This window comes from Chironomus tepperi, unplaced genomic scaffold (assembly GCF_022539635.2).
Source record: "Chironomus tepperi strain 1889 unplaced genomic scaffold, CSIRO-AGI_Ctep_v1 contig_163, whole genome shotgun sequence".
In the NCBI taxonomy this organism is placed as follows: Eukaryota; Metazoa; Arthropoda; class Insecta; order Diptera; family Chironomidae; genus Chironomus; species Chironomus tepperi.
Genome location: NW_027226285.1, coordinates 2499603 through 2517219, shown reverse-complemented (window position 1 = coordinate 2517219; position 17617 = coordinate 2499603). Strand labels below are relative to the sequence as shown.

The 17617-nt window shown below is 33.2% G+C and overlaps 2 protein-coding genes across 2 annotated transcripts; one reads left to right on the top strand and one right to left on the bottom strand.

Annotated features, from left to right (window-relative positions):
• Window positions 1-71: 71 nt before the first annotated feature.
• Window positions 72-13465, bottom strand: LOC139088382 (uncharacterized). Its single transcript, XM_070637586.1, has 10 exons — window positions 12320-13465; window positions 10869-12251; window positions 9418-10800; window positions 7967-9349; window positions 6516-7898; window positions 5065-6447; window positions 3614-4996; window positions 2163-3545; window positions 712-2094; window positions 72-643 (listed from the first exon to the last, which is right to left on the bottom strand). The coding sequence occupies exons 1-10, from the start codon at window positions 13438-13440 to the stop codon at window positions 334-336; spliced, it is 12495 nt and encodes a 4164-aa protein (XP_070493687.1). The 5' UTR covers window positions 13441-13465; the 3' UTR covers window positions 72-333.
• A 1163-nt stretch (window positions 13466-14628) lies between these two features.
• On the top strand, window positions 14629-16885 carry LOC139088438 (glycoprotein-N-acetylgalactosamine 3-beta-galactosyltransferase 1-like). The gene is made up of 5 exons (XM_070637658.1): window positions 14629-14767; window positions 15208-15305; window positions 15378-15918; window positions 15981-16078; window positions 16249-16885. The coding sequence occupies exons 2-5, from the start codon at window positions 15263-15265 to the stop codon at window positions 16734-16736; spliced, it is 1170 nt and encodes a 389-aa protein (XP_070493759.1). The 5' UTR covers window positions 14629-14767; window positions 15208-15262; the 3' UTR covers window positions 16737-16885.
• The last annotated feature ends 732 nt before the right edge of the window (window positions 16886-17617 follow it).

Below are 17617 nucleotides of genomic sequence, written 5' to 3'. Positions count from 1 at the left end.
CTTAAAAAAAAAATCATCATTCCACAACAAATCTAACTAAATTGAATTTAAGATTTCACAATTCATAATACTTCTAAATAAAGGAATAATCTTTATTGACTTCCTTTCATCTGTCTGAAATTAACTTTTTGGATTGTTGATAACAAAAATTGAGAAAACAAAAAATAATAAGTTTCAAATAATCACTGACATTTTTTTATAAAAGTTATGCAACAAATAAGATAGCAAGAACGTAAAAGTACTTCAAAATACTTTAAAACGTATGGACTTAAAAGAAAAATGTAACAGAATTACTCATAAAAGTCACAAAACCGTACGTGAATATAAAAATTTCTAGCGTGAACCAAACTTTAAATAATAAGCATATTCAATCCACTCATTTACAGCCTGTTGGACTCTCAATTTTGTATCTCTTAATACAACGTAATCGGCATCGTCAGGTGATCCCATATCTCGACTATGTGATTGAAGAGACATAACAACTACAGTTGATAACCGATTTAAATCTGAATTCGGACCTAATGTGCGAATTGGATCAAGTTCTCCATGAGTAAGAAATACACGAAAAACTCCCGGATTAAGCCCACCAAAAAGTCTATTGACTGTTCCAATGGCATCTTGCATAAACCATGGATCAAGAAATCTATGGAAGAAATAATATAATAATATTTTTAAAGTGTTGATTTGTTGATTATTGAAAAAATCGCTCACATGTCATTTTGGAAGGCATCAACACACCACTGCTCATAAAATCTCAAATCAAATCGTGTTCCAAATGGATGTCCTTGTCCATTATTTGCAGTTGCGAGTTGTCCAACTTGTGTACAAGATAACCAAAGCCTTTGACGTCTTCCAGTTAATGATGCATCTGAATTCCATTCAATATTTTGAAATTGCGACACGACTTCATCATTAGTTACAGCTAAACAATCAATTTCACTATTAAAATCGTCAATATACCATCTTGCAAAGGCATCTAAAGCGTTTAATGGAGGGTTATTTGGTTGATCAACGCCTCTGATTATTCTACATTTTTCATCAATATCAGGATATCTTGAATTGCTCACAAAATTTTCACCTATGTCTTGAGCAATCCAGTTTGTAGTTCTAGCAATATCATATCCGTTATCATGATCAAGTGGTGTGCAAAACTTTAATCTTTGCTCCATAAAGCTTGTATTTCTTTCAACAAAAGATTCTTCCATAAACCTAAATGCATCTGCTATAACTTGACCGCATTCGGAACCCCCAATACTGTTAATTGTTCTGTGTACATTAGGAAAATATTCAACATTTTCTACAATAGCATTCAAAGGGGAACTCGAAGACCAAGCTCCATCAATTACATTGGGATATTTTTGTCGTGCCCAAACAGCAAGTGATCCTCCATAACTTCTTCCCCATAAAATAACAGGTGCATCCAAATACCTTTGTCTCATAAATCCAGCAAATCTACCTATATCTGCAACTGCTTGATGAACAGTTAACCATTGAAGATTATCAAATGATGCGTCAGTTGTAGGAAGACTTTGTCCAAAATATCTGTGTTCTAATGCAATCATAACACCACCTTGACTTTGAGCTACTTCAAACATGTTTCCACGTAAAATAAATTCTGGAGTAATTTCATCTGATCCACCAATGAAAATGAAAATAGGTCCATTTTCTCTATACATATTTTCATTTATTAAATATCGAATATCCCAAGTTCTTGGATTAGTAGATGTAAAGTGATCTATTGGTAGATTAAACCAACGAATATAAAATTCTGGTGGTGAAGGTGGGGGTAAAGGCTCTGGATCTCCATATCGAGCATATTCAATCCAATCATTTACAGCCTGTTGGACTCTCAATTTTGTATCTCTTAATACAACGTAATCGGCATCGTCAGGTGATCCCATATCTCGACTATGTGATTGAAGAGACATAACAACTACAGTTGATAACCGATTTAAATCTGAATTCGGACCTAATGTGCGAATTGGATCAAGTTCTCCATGAGTAAGAAATACACGAAAAACTCCCGGATTAAGCCCACCAAAAAGTCTATTGACTGTTCCAATGGCATCTTGCATAAACCATGGATCAAGAAATCTATGGAAGAAATAATATAATAATATTTTTAAAGTGTTGATTTGTTGATTATTGAAAAAATCGCTCACATGTCATTTTGGAAGGCATCAACACACCACTGCTCATAAAATCTCAAATCAAATCGTGTTCCAAATGGATGTCCTTGTCCATTATTTGCAGTTGCGAGTTGTCCAACTTGTGTACAAGATAACCAAAGCCTTTGACGTCTTCCAGTTAATGATGCATCTGAATTCCATTCAATATTTTGAAATTGCGACACGACTTCATCATTAGTTACAGCTAAACAATCAATTTCACTATTAAAATCGTCAATATACCATCTTGCAAAGGCATCTAAAGCGTTTAATGGAGGGTTATTTGGTTGATCAACGCCTCTGATTATTCTACATTTTTCATCAATATCAGGATATCTTGAATTGCTCACAAAATTTTCACCTATGTCTTGAGCAATCCAGTTTGTAGTTCTAGCAATATCATATCCGTTATCATGATCAAGTGGTGTGCAAAACTTTAATCTTTGCTCCATAAAGCTTGTATTTCTTTCAACAAAAGATTCTTCCATAAACCTAAATGCATCTGCTATAACTTGACCGCATTCGGAACCCCCAATACTGTTAATTGTTCTGTGTACATTAGGAAAATATTCAACATTTTCTACAATAGCATTCAAAGGGGAACTCGAAGACCAAGCTCCATCAATTACATTGGGATATTTTTGTCGTGCCCAAACAGCAAGTGATCCTCCATAACTTCTTCCCCATAAAATAACAGGTGCATCCAAATACCTTTGTCTCATAAATCCAGCAAATCTACCTATATCTGCAACTGCTTGATGAACAGTTAACCATTGAAGATTATCAAATGATGCGTCAGTTGTAGGAAGACTTTGTCCAAAATATCTGTGTTCTAATGCAATCATAACACCACCTTGACTTTGAGCTACTTCAAACATGTTTCCACGTAAAATAAATTCTGGAGTAATTTCATCTGATCCACCAATGAAAATGAAAATAGGTCCATTTTCTCTATACATATTTTCATTTATTAAATATCGAATATCCCAAGTTCTTGGATTAGTAGATGTAAAGTGATCTATTGGTAGATTAAACCAACGAATATAAAATTCTGGTGGTGAAGGTGGGGGTAAAGGCTCTGGATCTCCATATCGAGCATATTCAATCCAATCATTTACAGCCTGTTGGACTCTCAATTTTGTATCTCTTAATACAACGTAATCGGCATCGTCAGGTGATCCCATATCTCGACTATGTGATTGAAGAGACATAACAACTACAGTTGATAACCGATTTAAATCTGAATTCGGACCTAATGTGCGAATTGGATCAAGTTCTCCATGAGTAAGAAATACACGAAAAACTCCCGGATTAAGCCCACCAAAAAGTCTATTGACTGTTCCAATGGCATCTTGCATAAACCATGGATCAAGAAATCTATGGAAGAAATAATATAATAATATTTTTAAAGTGTTGATTTGTTGATTATTGAAAAAATCGCTCACATGTCATTTTGGAAGGCATCAACACACCACTGCTCATAAAATCTCAAATCAAATCGTGTTCCAAATGGATGTCCTTGTCCATTATTTGCAGTTGCGAGTTGTCCAACTTGTGTACAAGATAACCAAAGCCTTTGACGTCTTCCAGTTAATGATGCATCTGAATTCCATTCAATATTTTGAAATTGCGACACGACTTCATCATTAGTTACAGCTAAACAATCAATTTCACTATTAAAATCGTCAATATACCATCTTGCAAAGGCATCTAAAGCGTTTAATGGAGGGTTATTTGGTTGATCAACGCCTCTGATTATTCTACATTTTTCATCAATATCAGGATATCTTGAATTGCTCACAAAATTTTCACCTATGTCTTGAGCAATCCAGTTTGTAGTTCTAGCAATATCATATCCGTTATCATGATCAAGTGGTGTGCAAAACTTTAATCTTTGCTCCATAAAGCTTGTATTTCTTTCAACAAAAGATTCTTCCATAAACCTAAATGCATCTGCTATAACTTGACCGCATTCGGAACCCCCAATACTGTTAATTGTTCTGTGTACATTAGGAAAATATTCAACATTTTCTACAATAGCATTCAAAGGGGAACTCGAAGACCAAGCTCCATCAATTACATTGGGATATTTTTGTCGTGCCCAAACAGCAAGTGATCCTCCATAACTTCTTCCCCATAAAATAACAGGTGCATCCAAATACCTTTGTCTCATAAATCCAGCAAATCTACCTATATCTGCAACTGCTTGATGAACAGTTAACCATTGAAGATTATCAAATGATGCGTCAGTTGTAGGAAGACTTTGTCCAAAATATCTGTGTTCTAATGCAATCATAACACCACCTTGACTTTGAGCTACTTCAAACATGTTTCCACGTAAAATAAATTCTGGAGTAATTTCATCTGATCCACCAATGAAAATGAAAATAGGTCCATTTTCTCTATACATATTTTCATTTATTAAATATCGAATATCCCAAGTTCTTGGATTAGTAGATGTAAAGTGATCTATTGGTAGATTAAACCAACGAATATAAAATTCTGGTGGTGAAGGTGGGGGTAAAGGCTCTGGATCTCCATATCGAGCATATTCAATCCAATCATTTACAGCCTGTTGGACTCTCAATTTTGTATCTCTTAATACAACGTAATCGGCATCGTCAGGTGATCCCATATCTCGACTATGTGATTGAAGAGACATAACAACTACAGTTGATAACCGATTTAAATCTGAATTCGGACCTAATGTGCGAATTGGATCAAGTTCTCCATGAGTAAGAAATACACGAAAAACTCCCGGATTAAGCCCACCAAAAAGTCTATTGACTGTTCCAATGGCATCTTGCATAAACCATGGATCAAGAAATCTATGGAAGAAATAATATAATAATATTTTTAAAGTGTTGATTTGTTGATTATTGAAAAAATCGCTCACATGTCATTTTGGAAGGCATCAACACACCACTGCTCATAAAATCTCAAATCAAATCGTGTTCCAAATGGATGTCCTTGTCCATTATTTGCAGTTGCGAGTTGTCCAACTTGTGTACAAGATAACCAAAGCCTTTGACGTCTTCCAGTTAATGATGCATCTGAATTCCATTCAATATTTTGAAATTGCGACACGACTTCATCATTAGTTACAGCTAAACAATCAATTTCACTATTAAAATCGTCAATATACCATCTTGCAAAGGCATCTAAAGCGTTTAATGGAGGGTTATTTGGTTGATCAACGCCTCTGATTATTCTACATTTTTCATCAATATCAGGATATCTTGAATTGCTCACAAAATTTTCACCTATGTCTTGAGCAATCCAGTTTGTAGTTCTAGCAATATCATATCCGTTATCATGATCAAGTGGTGTGCAAAACTTTAATCTTTGCTCCATAAAGCTTGTATTTCTTTCAACAAAAGATTCTTCCATAAACCTAAATGCATCTGCTATAACTTGACCGCATTCGGAACCCCCAATACTGTTAATTGTTCTGTGTACATTAGGAAAATATTCAACATTTTCTACAATAGCATTCAAAGGGGAACTCGAAGACCAAGCTCCATCAATTACATTGGGATATTTTTGTCGTGCCCAAACAGCAAGTGATCCTCCATAACTTCTTCCCCATAAAATAACAGGTGCATCCAAATACCTTTGTCTCATAAATCCAGCAAATCTACCTATATCTGCAACTGCTTGATGAACAGTTAACCATTGAAGATTATCAAATGATGCGTCAGTTGTAGGAAGACTTTGTCCAAAATATCTGTGTTCTAATGCAATCATAACACCACCTTGACTTTGAGCTACTTCAAACATGTTTCCACGTAAAATAAATTCTGGAGTAATTTCATCTGATCCACCAATGAAAATGAAAATAGGTCCATTTTCTCTATACATATTTTCATTTATTAAATATCGAATATCCCAAGTTCTTGGATTAGTAGATGTAAAGTGATCTATTGGTAGATTAAACCAACGAATATAAAATTCTGGTGGTGAAGGTGGGGGTAAAGGCTCTGGATCTCCATATCGAGCATATTCAATCCAATCATTTACAGCCTGTTGGACTCTCAATTTTGTATCTCTTAATACAACGTAATCGGCATCGTCAGGTGATCCCATATCTCGACTATGTGATTGAAGAGACATAACAACTACAGTTGATAACCGATTTAAATCTGAATTCGGACCTAATGTGCGAATTGGATCAAGTTCTCCATGAGTAAGAAATACACGAAAAACTCCCGGATTAAGCCCACCAAAAAGTCTATTGACTGTTCCAATGGCATCTTGCATAAACCATGGATCAAGAAATCTATGGAAGAAATAATATAATAATATTTTTAAAGTGTTGATTTGTTGATTATTGAAAAAATCGCTCACATGTCATTTTGGAAGGCATCAACACACCACTGCTCATAAAATCTCAAATCAAATCGTGTTCCAAATGGATGTCCTTGTCCATTATTTGCAGTTGCGAGTTGTCCAACTTGTGTACAAGATAACCAAAGCCTTTGACGTCTTCCAGTTAATGATGCATCTGAATTCCATTCAATATTTTGAAATTGCGACACGACTTCATCATTAGTTACAGCTAAACAATCAATTTCACTATTAAAATCGTCAATATACCATCTTGCAAAGGCATCTAAAGCGTTTAATGGAGGGTTATTTGGTTGATCAACGCCTCTGATTATTCTACATTTTTCATCAATATCAGGATATCTTGAATTGCTCACAAAATTTTCACCTATGTCTTGAGCAATCCAGTTTGTAGTTCTAGCAATATCATATCCGTTATCATGATCAAGTGGTGTGCAAAACTTTAATCTTTGCTCCATAAAGCTTGTATTTCTTTCAACAAAAGATTCTTCCATAAACCTAAATGCATCTGCTATAACTTGACCGCATTCGGAACCCCCAATACTGTTAATTGTTCTGTGTACATTAGGAAAATATTCAACATTTTCTACAATAGCATTCAAAGGGGAACTCGAAGACCAAGCTCCATCAATTACATTGGGATATTTTTGTCGTGCCCAAACAGCAAGTGATCCTCCATAACTTCTTCCCCATAAAATAACAGGTGCATCCAAATACCTTTGTCTCATAAATCCAGCAAATCTACCTATATCTGCAACTGCTTGATGAACAGTTAACCATTGAAGATTATCAAATGATGCGTCAGTTGTAGGAAGACTTTGTCCAAAATATCTGTGTTCTAATGCAATCATAACACCACCTTGACTTTGAGCTACTTCAAACATGTTTCCACGTAAAATAAATTCTGGAGTAATTTCATCTGATCCACCAATGAAAATGAAAATAGGTCCATTTTCTCTATACATATTTTCATTTATTAAATATCGAATATCCCAAGTTCTTGGATTAGTAGATGTAAAGTGATCTATTGGTAGATTAAACCAACGAATATAAAATTCTGGTGGTGAAGGTGGGGGTAAAGGCTCTGGATCTCCATATCGAGCATATTCAATCCAATCATTTACAGCCTGTTGGACTCTCAATTTTGTATCTCTTAATACAACGTAATCGGCATCGTCAGGTGATCCCATATCTCGACTATGTGATTGAAGAGACATAACAACTACAGTTGATAACCGATTTAAATCTGAATTCGGACCTAATGTGCGAATTGGATCAAGTTCTCCATGAGTAAGAAATACACGAAAAACTCCCGGATTAAGCCCACCAAAAAGTCTATTGACTGTTCCAATGGCATCTTGCATAAACCATGGATCAAGAAATCTATGGAAGAAATAATATAATAATATTTTTAAAGTGTTGATTTGTTGATTATTGAAAAAATCGCTCACATGTCATTTTGGAAGGCATCAACACACCACTGCTCATAAAATCTCAAATCAAATCGTGTTCCAAATGGATGTCCTTGTCCATTATTTGCAGTTGCGAGTTGTCCAACTTGTGTACAAGATAACCAAAGCCTTTGACGTCTTCCAGTTAATGATGCATCTGAATTCCATTCAATATTTTGAAATTGCGACACGACTTCATCATTAGTTACAGCTAAACAATCAATTTCACTATTAAAATCGTCAATATACCATCTTGCAAAGGCATCTAAAGCGTTTAATGGAGGGTTATTTGGTTGATCAACGCCTCTGATTATTCTACATTTTTCATCAATATCAGGATATCTTGCATTGCTCACAAAATTTTCACCTATGTCTTGAGCAATCCAGTTTGTAGTTCTAGCAATATCATATCCGTTATCATGATCAAGTGGTGTGCAAAACTTTAATCTTTGCTCCATAAAGCTTGTATTTCTTTCAACAAAAGATTCTTCCATAAACCTAAATGCATCTGCTATAACTTGACCGCATTCGGAACCCCCAATACTGTTAATTGTTCTGTGTACATTAGGAAAATATTCAACATTTTCTACAATAGCATTCAAAGGGGAACTCGAAGACCAAGCTCCATCAATTACATTGGGATATTTTTGTCGTGCCCAAACAGCAAGTGATCCTCCATAACTTCTTCCCCATAAAATAACAGGTGCATCCAAATACCTTTGTCTCATAAATCCAGCAAATCTACCTATATCTGCAACTGCTTGATGAACAGTTAACCATTGAAGATTATCAAATGAAGCGTCAGTTGTAGGAAGACTTTGTCCAAAATATCTGTGTTCTAATGCAATCATAACACCACCTTGACTTTGAGCTACTTCAAACATGTTTCCACGTAAAATAAATTCTGGAGTAATTTCATCTGATCCACCAATGAAAATGAAAATAGGTCCATTTTCTCTATACATATTTTCATTTATTAAATATCGAATATCCCAAGTTCTTGGATTAGTAGATGTAAAGTGATCTATTGGTAGATTAAACCAACGAATATAAAATTCTGGTGGTGAAGGTGGGGGTAAAGGCTCTGGATCTCCATATCGAGCATATTCAATCCAATCATTTACAGCCTGTTGGACTCTCAATTTTGTATCTCTTAATACAACGTAATCGGCATCGTCAGGTGATCCCATATCTCGACTATGTGATTGAAGAGACATAACAACTACAGTTGATAACCGATTTAAATCTGAATTCGGACCTAATGTGCGAATTGGATCAAGTTCTCCATGAGTAAGAAATACACGAAAAACTCCCGGATTAAGCCCACCAAAAAGTCTATTGACTGTTCCAATGGCATCTTGCATAAACCATGGATCAAGAAATCTATGGAAGAAATAATATAATAATATTTTTAAAGTGTTGATTTGTTGATTATTGAAAAAATCGCTCACATGTCATTTTGGAAGGCATCAACACACCACTGCTCATAAAATCTCAAATCAAATCGTGTTCCAAATGGATGTCCTTGTCCATTATTTGCAGTTGCGAGTTGTCCAACTTGTGTACAAGATAACCAAAGCCTTTGACGTCTTCCAGTTAATGATGCATCTGAATTCCATTCAATATTTTGAAATTGCGACACGACTTCATCATTAGTTACAGCTAAACAATCAATTTCACTATTAAAATCGTCAATATACCATCTTGCAAAGGCATCTAAAGCGTTTAATGGAGGGTTATTTGGTTGATCAACGCCTCTGATTATTCTACATTTTTCATCAATATCAGGATATCTTGAATTGCTCACAAAATTTTCACCTATGTCTTGAGCAATCCAGTTTGTAGTTCTAGCAATATCATATCCGTTATCATGATCAAGTGGTGTGCAAAACTTTAATCTTTGCTCCATAAAGCTTGTATTTCTTTCAACAAAAGATTCTTCCATAAACCTAAATGCATCTGCTATAACTTGACCGCATTCGGAACCCCCAATACTGTTAATTGTTCTGTGTACATTAGGAAAATATTCAACATTTTCTACAATAGCATTCAAAGGGGAACTCGAAGACCAAGCTCCATCAATTACATTGGGATATTTTTGTCGTGCCCAAACAGCAAGTGATCCTCCATAACTTCTTCCCCATAAAATAACAGGTGCATCCAAATACCTTTGTCTCATAAATCCAGCAAATCTACCTATATCTGCAACTGCTTGATGAACAGTTAACCATTGAAGATTATCAAATGATGCGTCAGTTGTAGGAAGACTTTGTCCAAAATATCTGTGTTCTAATGCAATCATAACACCACCTTGACTTTGAGCTACTTCAAACATGTTTCCACGTAAAATAAATTCTGGAGTAATTTCATCTGATCCACCAATGAAAATGAAAATAGGTCCATTTTCTCTATACATATTTTCATTTATTAAATATCGAATATCCCAAGTTCTTGGATTAGTAGATGTAAAGTGATCTATTGGTAGATTAAACCAACGAATATAAAATTCTGGTGGTGAAGGTGGGGGTAAAGGCTCTGGATCTCCATATCGAGCATATTCAATCCAATCATTTACAGCCTGTTGGACTCTCAATTTTGTATCTCTTAATACAACGTAATCGGCATCGTCAGGTGATCCCATATCTCGACTATGTGATTGAAGAGACATAACAACTACAGTTGATAACCGATTTAAATCTGAATTCGGACCTAATGTGCGAATTGGATCAAGTTCTCCATGAGTAAGAAATACACGAAAAACTCCCGGATTAAGCCCACCAAAAAGTCTATTGACTGTTCCAATGGCATCTTGCATAAACCATGGATCAAGAAATCTATGGAAGAAATAATATAATAATATTTTTAAAGTGTTGATTTGTTGATTATTGAAAAAATCGCTCACATGTCATTTTGGAAGGCATCAACACACCACTGCTCATAAAATCTCAAATCAAATCGTGTTCCAAATGGATGTCCTTGTCCATTATTTGCAGTTGCGAGTTGTCCAACTTGTGTACAAGATAACCAAAGCCTTTGACGTCTTCCAGTTAATGATGCATCTGAATTCCATTCAATATTTTGAAATTGCGACACGACTTCATCATTAGTTACAGCTAAACAATCAATTTCACTATTAAAATCGTCAATATACCATCTTGCAAAGGCATCTAAAGCGTTTAATGGAGGGTTATTTGGTTGATCAACGCCTCTGATTATTCTACATTTTTCATCAATATCAGGATATCTTGAATTGCTCACAAAATTTTCACCTATGTCTTGAGCAATCCAGTTTGTAGTTCTAGCAATATCATATCCGTTATCATGATCAAGTGGTGTGCAAAACTTTAATCTTTGCTCCATAAAGCTTGTATTTCTTTCAACAAAAGATTCTTCCATAAACCTAAATGCATCTGCTATAACTTGACCGCATTCGGAACCCCCAATACTGTTAATTGTTCTGTGTACATTAGGAAAATATTCAACATTTTCTACAATAGCATTCAAAGGGGAACTCGAAGACCAAGCTCCATCAATTACATTGGGATATTTTTGTCGTGCCCAAACAGCAATTGATCCTCCATAACTTCTTCCCCATAAAATAACAGGTGCATCCAAATACCTTTGTCTCATAAATCCAGCAAATCTACCTATATCTGCAACTGCTTGATGAACAGTTAACCATTGAAGATTATCAAATGATGCGTCAGTTGTAGGAAGACTTTGTCCAAAATATCTGTGTTCTAATGCAATCATAACACCACCTTGACTTTGAGCTACTTCAAACATGTTTCCACGTAAAATAAATTCTGGAGTAATTTCATCTGATCCACCAATGAAAATGAAAATAGGTCCATTTTCTCTATACATATTTTCATTTATTAAATATCGAATATCCCAAGTTCTTGGATTAGTAGATGTAAAGTGATCTATTGGTAGATTAAACCAACGAATATAAAATTCTGGTGGTGAAGGTGGGGGTAAAGGCTCTGGATCTCCATATCGAGCATATTCAATCCAATCATTTACAGCCTGTTGGACTCTCAATTTTGTATCTCTTAATACAACGTAATCGGCATCGTCAGGTGATCCCATATCTCGACTATGTGATTGAAGAGACATAACAACTACAGTTGATAACCGATTTAAATCTGAATTCGGACCTAATGTGCGAATTGGATCAAGTTCTCCATGAGTAAGAAATACACGAAAAACTCCCGGATTAAGCCCACCAAAAAGTCTATTGACTGTTCCAATGGCATCTTGCATAAACCATGGATCAAGAAATCTATGGAAGAAATAATATAATAATATTTTTAAAGTGTTGATTTGTTGATTATTGAAAAAATCGCTCACATGTCATTTTGGAAGGCATCAACACACCACTGCTCATAAAATCTCAAATCAAATCGTGTTCCAAATGGATGTCCTTGTCCATTATTTGCAGTTGCGAGTTGTCCAACTTGTGTACAAGATAACCAAAGCCTTTGACGTCTTCCAGTTAATGATGCATCTGAATTCCATTCAATATTTTGAAATTGCGACACGACTTCATCATTAGTTACAGCTAAACAATCAATTTCACTATTAAAATCGTCAATATACCATCTTGCAAAGGCATCTAAAGCGTTTAATGGAGGGTTATTTGGTTGATCAACGCCTCTGATTATTCTACATTTTTCATCAATATCAGGATATCTTGCATTGCTCACAAAATTTTCACCTATGTCTTGAGCAATCCAGTTTGTAGTTCTAGCAATATCATATCCGTTATCATGATCAAGTGGTGTGCAAAACTTTAATCTTTGCTCCATAAAGCTTGTATTTCCTTCAACAAAAGATTCTTCCATAAACCTGAATGCATCTGCTATAACTTGACCGCATTCGGAACCCCCAATACTGTTAATTGTTCTGTGTACATTAGGAAAATATTCAACATTTTCTACAATAGCATTCAAAGGGGAACTCGAAGACCAAGCTCCATCAATTACATTGGGATATTTTTGTCGTGCCCAAACAGCAAGTGATCCTCCATAACTTCTTCCCCATAAAATAACAGGTGCATCCAAATACCTTTGTCTCATAAATCCAGCAAATCTTCCTATATCTGCAACTGCTTGATGAACAGTTAACCATTGAAGATTATCAAATGAAGCGTCAGTTGTAGGAAGACTTTGTCCAAAATATCTGTGTTCTAATGCAATCATAACACCACCTTGACTTTGAGCTACTTCAAACATGTTTCCACGTAAAATAAATTCTGGAGTAATTTCATCTGATCCACCAATGAAAATGAAAATAGGTCCATTTTCTCTATACATATTTTCATTTATTAAATATCGAATATCCCAAGTTCTTGGATTAGTAGATGTAAAGTGATCTATTGGAAGGTTTAAAAATCCAGTTTGATATTTGTTATCTTGAGCACTTATAGTATTGTACAGCAATATAAAAACGATAAATTTTGAAGCTAACATGTTTTGTTCTGTTTTGTTAACTGCTCTCTTAATAAAATGTAACTGATATTTTTGTGAGAGTGCAGCCTTTTTATATTAAAATGCTATCTAATCGCTTTCGAAGGGTATACGAATTTATTAATTTTTTGTTTCAACTTTTAAGGAGGAGAAGTGAAGATTATTGTTATCGCAACATGATTAGTAACGATACTTATCTTTAATTACTTTTTTCAAAGCTTTTCTGAATGTATCTCTTGTTTACTTAGAGATCATTACAAATTTCAAATTTATGATATAAGTGTTAAAATTTTCTTGATCTTAGTTTTTCAATTCATCAGAAGTAAATTTAACATTCGCTAAGGTTAAAGTTAAGGTTTTCTAATTTTTGTCAGCTAAAGATATTGGTTTTAATGTGCATATTTTTGGAAAAATTTCCTAGTATACGGACTATCGAACTTTAATCCCCAAAACATCACTTATTCTTTTATTACATTACCCAAAAACAAACGAATGTCTAGAGACTATGCCGTCCAACAACCACCCCCCATCCCCCCCTTCCCTATCCTTAGTTGCAAAATTTCCATATAATTTTTTTTTGTTTATTCTGTTACAAAATCCTAGACCACCCTCTTCCCTAAAAAGCGAACGTAATAAGTGAACATTATAAGGCCCCATACCTCTTTCTTTAATATTTTTCAAGTTTTTTTTACAGTTAATTATTGCTTTTCAAATTTTTTAACGCCCTTTTCAAATTTTTAAATTTGGTGGTTTCAAGAAAAAAAAATTTATATACTGGTTTATACTTAAAAAACATTAACGAAATATATCGATTCAAATTTTGATGTACTAGAATATAATAATTAATCTGACTAGTTCAAAAAGCGGGAAGCTCTAAAAAGTGATATAAAGAAACTTTAATTATTTTTATTCATGATTTAATACATAAGTTTTATCTCAAGTATTAAGTTTTATTATTAATATTATTATCTTTATTATGGTCCGAAATAAAAAAGTATTAAGTTTAATTCATGAATCACTTTGTCAAAATATGTAATACCGTAAAAAATAAACAAACTATTACTTTGCTCAGATTTGATTCTTTGAAAGGGCAAAAAATTGAAAATTATTTTTTATGAAATAATAATAATTTTAAAAATATTGATAAAAAGATATCATATTTATAAATTTCGAATACTTTTTAAAGTGATTTAATATAATTTAGTAATGAAGAATTCAAAGGAAATTTAATACAACAAAAATTAGTTAAAGATAAAAATGTGATGACTAAAAGTACATTAATTCATTAAATATTTAAAAAAAACTATTTCCAAAATGAATAAGTATCATTGTAAGTAGTTATTTAAATGATTAATTTAATAATAAACTTGATATAGCTAAATTTTTCATTCAAACAAATTACTATCTAATTTTTTGATTGAAAATTTTATGTATAAAATTTTATAGAAATAAAAAGACCGGATGCACATTCGGAAATATAAAAGAAATGATAAAAGAATCTGAATAAATAAAATTAATATTAGAATGATTATTACATAGTATTAGACTATGACACTTTCATTTCCTCGTGATTTGAATTAATTTTCAAACAAAAAACTTAAAAAAAAAAAACATAAACTCATTTAACTAATAATATATAATTTGTGAATGGACTATTAAGCAAATTGGGTTTAAGTTGATAATTTTTCAAGTTTAAATTTGATAGCAGTGGACATTTAAAAAGTATTTACTTATTTTTATTTTCATTTCATGAACCACAAATAATTTCAGTCGGTTAGTTTGATGTAATAATCTTTAAAATAAAATATAAAAAACGGAGAAGAAAATGAAACTCAGCGATGTTAGATACAAGTTGGTTGGTGATGATGGTAGATATTTAATTTACATTTTTTTAAAATTAAAATCATAATAATATTTAAATTTTTAAATTAATTTTTTAGTTCTACCACCAATACGTTCTCACGTAAATCAAATGAGGCGATCAAATGTAGTAACATTATTTTTTGGAGTAACACTCGGATTTTTCTTAGCTATCTTAATGCAATTCACGCCTAACTCATTAACATTTAATTCAAATAATTATGCACCCAGACATGGTGATCCACATATTGGACGAGATTTACATGATGCTTTTGGTCCAGAGACAGATGTTGAATTCCATGCGAAAAATGATAATACTCATATGTATGAAAACTCATCAATGGCGCAGCAGTTGTATAAGGATATAAGAATACTTTGTTGGATTATGACAAGTCCAGCAAATCATAAGAAAAAAGCTATACATGTAAAAAAAACTTGGGGCAAAAGATGCAATAAACTATTGTTTATGAGTTCCATTGCTGATTCAGAGCTCGAAACTATTGCATTACCAGTTAAGGAAGGTCGCGATAATTTATGGGCAAAAACTAAGGAAGCGTTCAAATACGTATATACTCATCATTTGGATGAAATTGATTGGGTCTTAAAGGCTGATGATGATACGTAAGTTTTTCTTTTACTTTAATCGATATTTACATATTCAAACAAATTGTTCTATTTATCAGATTTGTGGTGGTGGAGAATCTTCGATTTATGTTATATTCATACTCATCTAGTCAACCTATATATTTTGGTTGTCGTTTTAAACCTTATGTTAAGCAAGTATGAAATTTTTTTTAAAACTTCCATTTTAAAATTTTAAAGCTACATTATTTTTCTTTCATGATATTAATCAATGGATAATTCGTTTGCTAATTTAACAGGGGTAAGAAAATTAAAATCAATTTTAATACTTTTTAAGAATACTTTTTCATTTTCGGTTACTCATTGACAGATATATGAGTGGAGGTGCAAGTTATGTCTTAAGCAAGCAGGCAGTAATTCGTTTTGTAGAAGAAGGTATTCCAGATAAAACCAAATGCAGACAAGATGCTGATGGTGCCGAGGATGTTGAAATTGGAAAATGTCTTGAGAACGTAAATGTCATTGCTGGTGATTCTCGAGATTCTTATGGTCGAGGAAGGTTCTTTCCATTCATGCCAGAACATCACTTGATTCCTGGTCATGTTGATAAGAATTTTTGGTATTGGAAGTATATCTACTATGATGCAAAAGAAGGAATGGATTGCTGTTCTGATTATGCGATTTCATTTCACTATGTGTCACCAAATCAAATGTACGTACTCGAGTATCTGATTTATCATCTTCGACCGTATGGTCTTGTAAATTATCATCAGCCATTGCCTAAAAAAAGCATTGCAACAGAAATATTGCAAGAAATATCTGAACAACCTAACAGTAAAAACAATGAAAATGCGTGAAATCGTCTTGTTCAATTTTGAAAATCATCTAAAATTATTGAAAAAGTCTGACAAACAATTATAAAAATCAAAAAATTGGATTTTTGTTTTATGCACGATGTTTTTCATAAGCTCAGCCATATAAAATTCCTCTTCTAATATGTGTGTAATCTCATCTAATTTTAAAAAATGTATAAACAAAATCTAAACCAAAGAAAATTGTTTACTTTCTACATTCTTAACATATTTTAAGGTAATAAACAAAAATAAAATCACATTAATTTAGAAATCCCTTCAAATCTTTTAATTCAGTTCTAAGCAGAGTTGTAAAACAGGCACCTGTGACAAGCAAAAACCATACAATTTCTTAATAATTTGAATGGTTTTGAAAGAAAAACCACATGAATGTTCAAGAATTTGTATGGTTTTTGCCTGTTTTGCAACTATGGTTCTAAGTACTTTTTTTAACATACAATATATCAGAGGTCGAATCCACTAAAATCGGCTTTAGCTTCCAGTAGGTTCAAAGTTACTTCGAATAACTAAAAACAAGTTTCAGCAGAGTTTAAGTCACTTATATGAACTAAAAAATAAAATCCAGTAAGATCAAAGTCACATGCATGAATTAGAGAAGAAGATCCAGTGAGATCAAAGCCACTTCTACGAACTAAAAAACAAGATCCAGTAGGGTCAAAATCACTTCAAATAACTATAAACAAGATTTAGTAAAGTCCAAATCACTTCCACGAAGTAAAAAACAAGTTGCAGTAAGGTTAAAGTCCTTTCGCCAACAATAAAGCAAGATCTTTGCAAGAATTTTTGTATTTCAATCCAAAATGTAAACGAGCAATATATATATAATTGAACGTTAAATTTTTGAAAATTACCAACACAATTATGTG

Bases quoted from the DNA above. Each gene is read 5' to 3' on its own strand.
- LOC139088438 (XM_070637658.1), top strand. From the start codon at position 15,263: ATGAAACTCAGCGATGTTAGATACAAGTTGGTTGGTGATGATG. The intron at 15,306-15,377 runs GTAGATATTTAA...TTAATTTTTTAG, and splicing joins CAAGTTGGTTGGTGATGATG to TTCTACCACCAATACGTTCT. The intron at 15,919-15,980 runs GTAAGTTTTTCT...TCTATTTATCAG, and splicing joins TTAAAGGCTGATGATGATAC to ATTTGTGGTGGTGGAGAATC.
- LOC139088382 (XM_070637586.1), bottom strand. From the start codon at position 13,440: ATGTTAGCTTCAAAATTTATCGTTTTTATATTGCTGTACAATACTATA. The intron at 10,801-10,868 runs GTGAGCGATTTT...TTTCTTCCATAG, and splicing joins GATGCCTTCCAAAATGACAT to ATTTCTTGATCCATGGTTTA. The intron at 7,899-7,966 runs GTGAGCGATTTT...TTTCTTCCATAG, and splicing joins GATGCCTTCCAAAATGACAT to ATTTCTTGATCCATGGTTTA.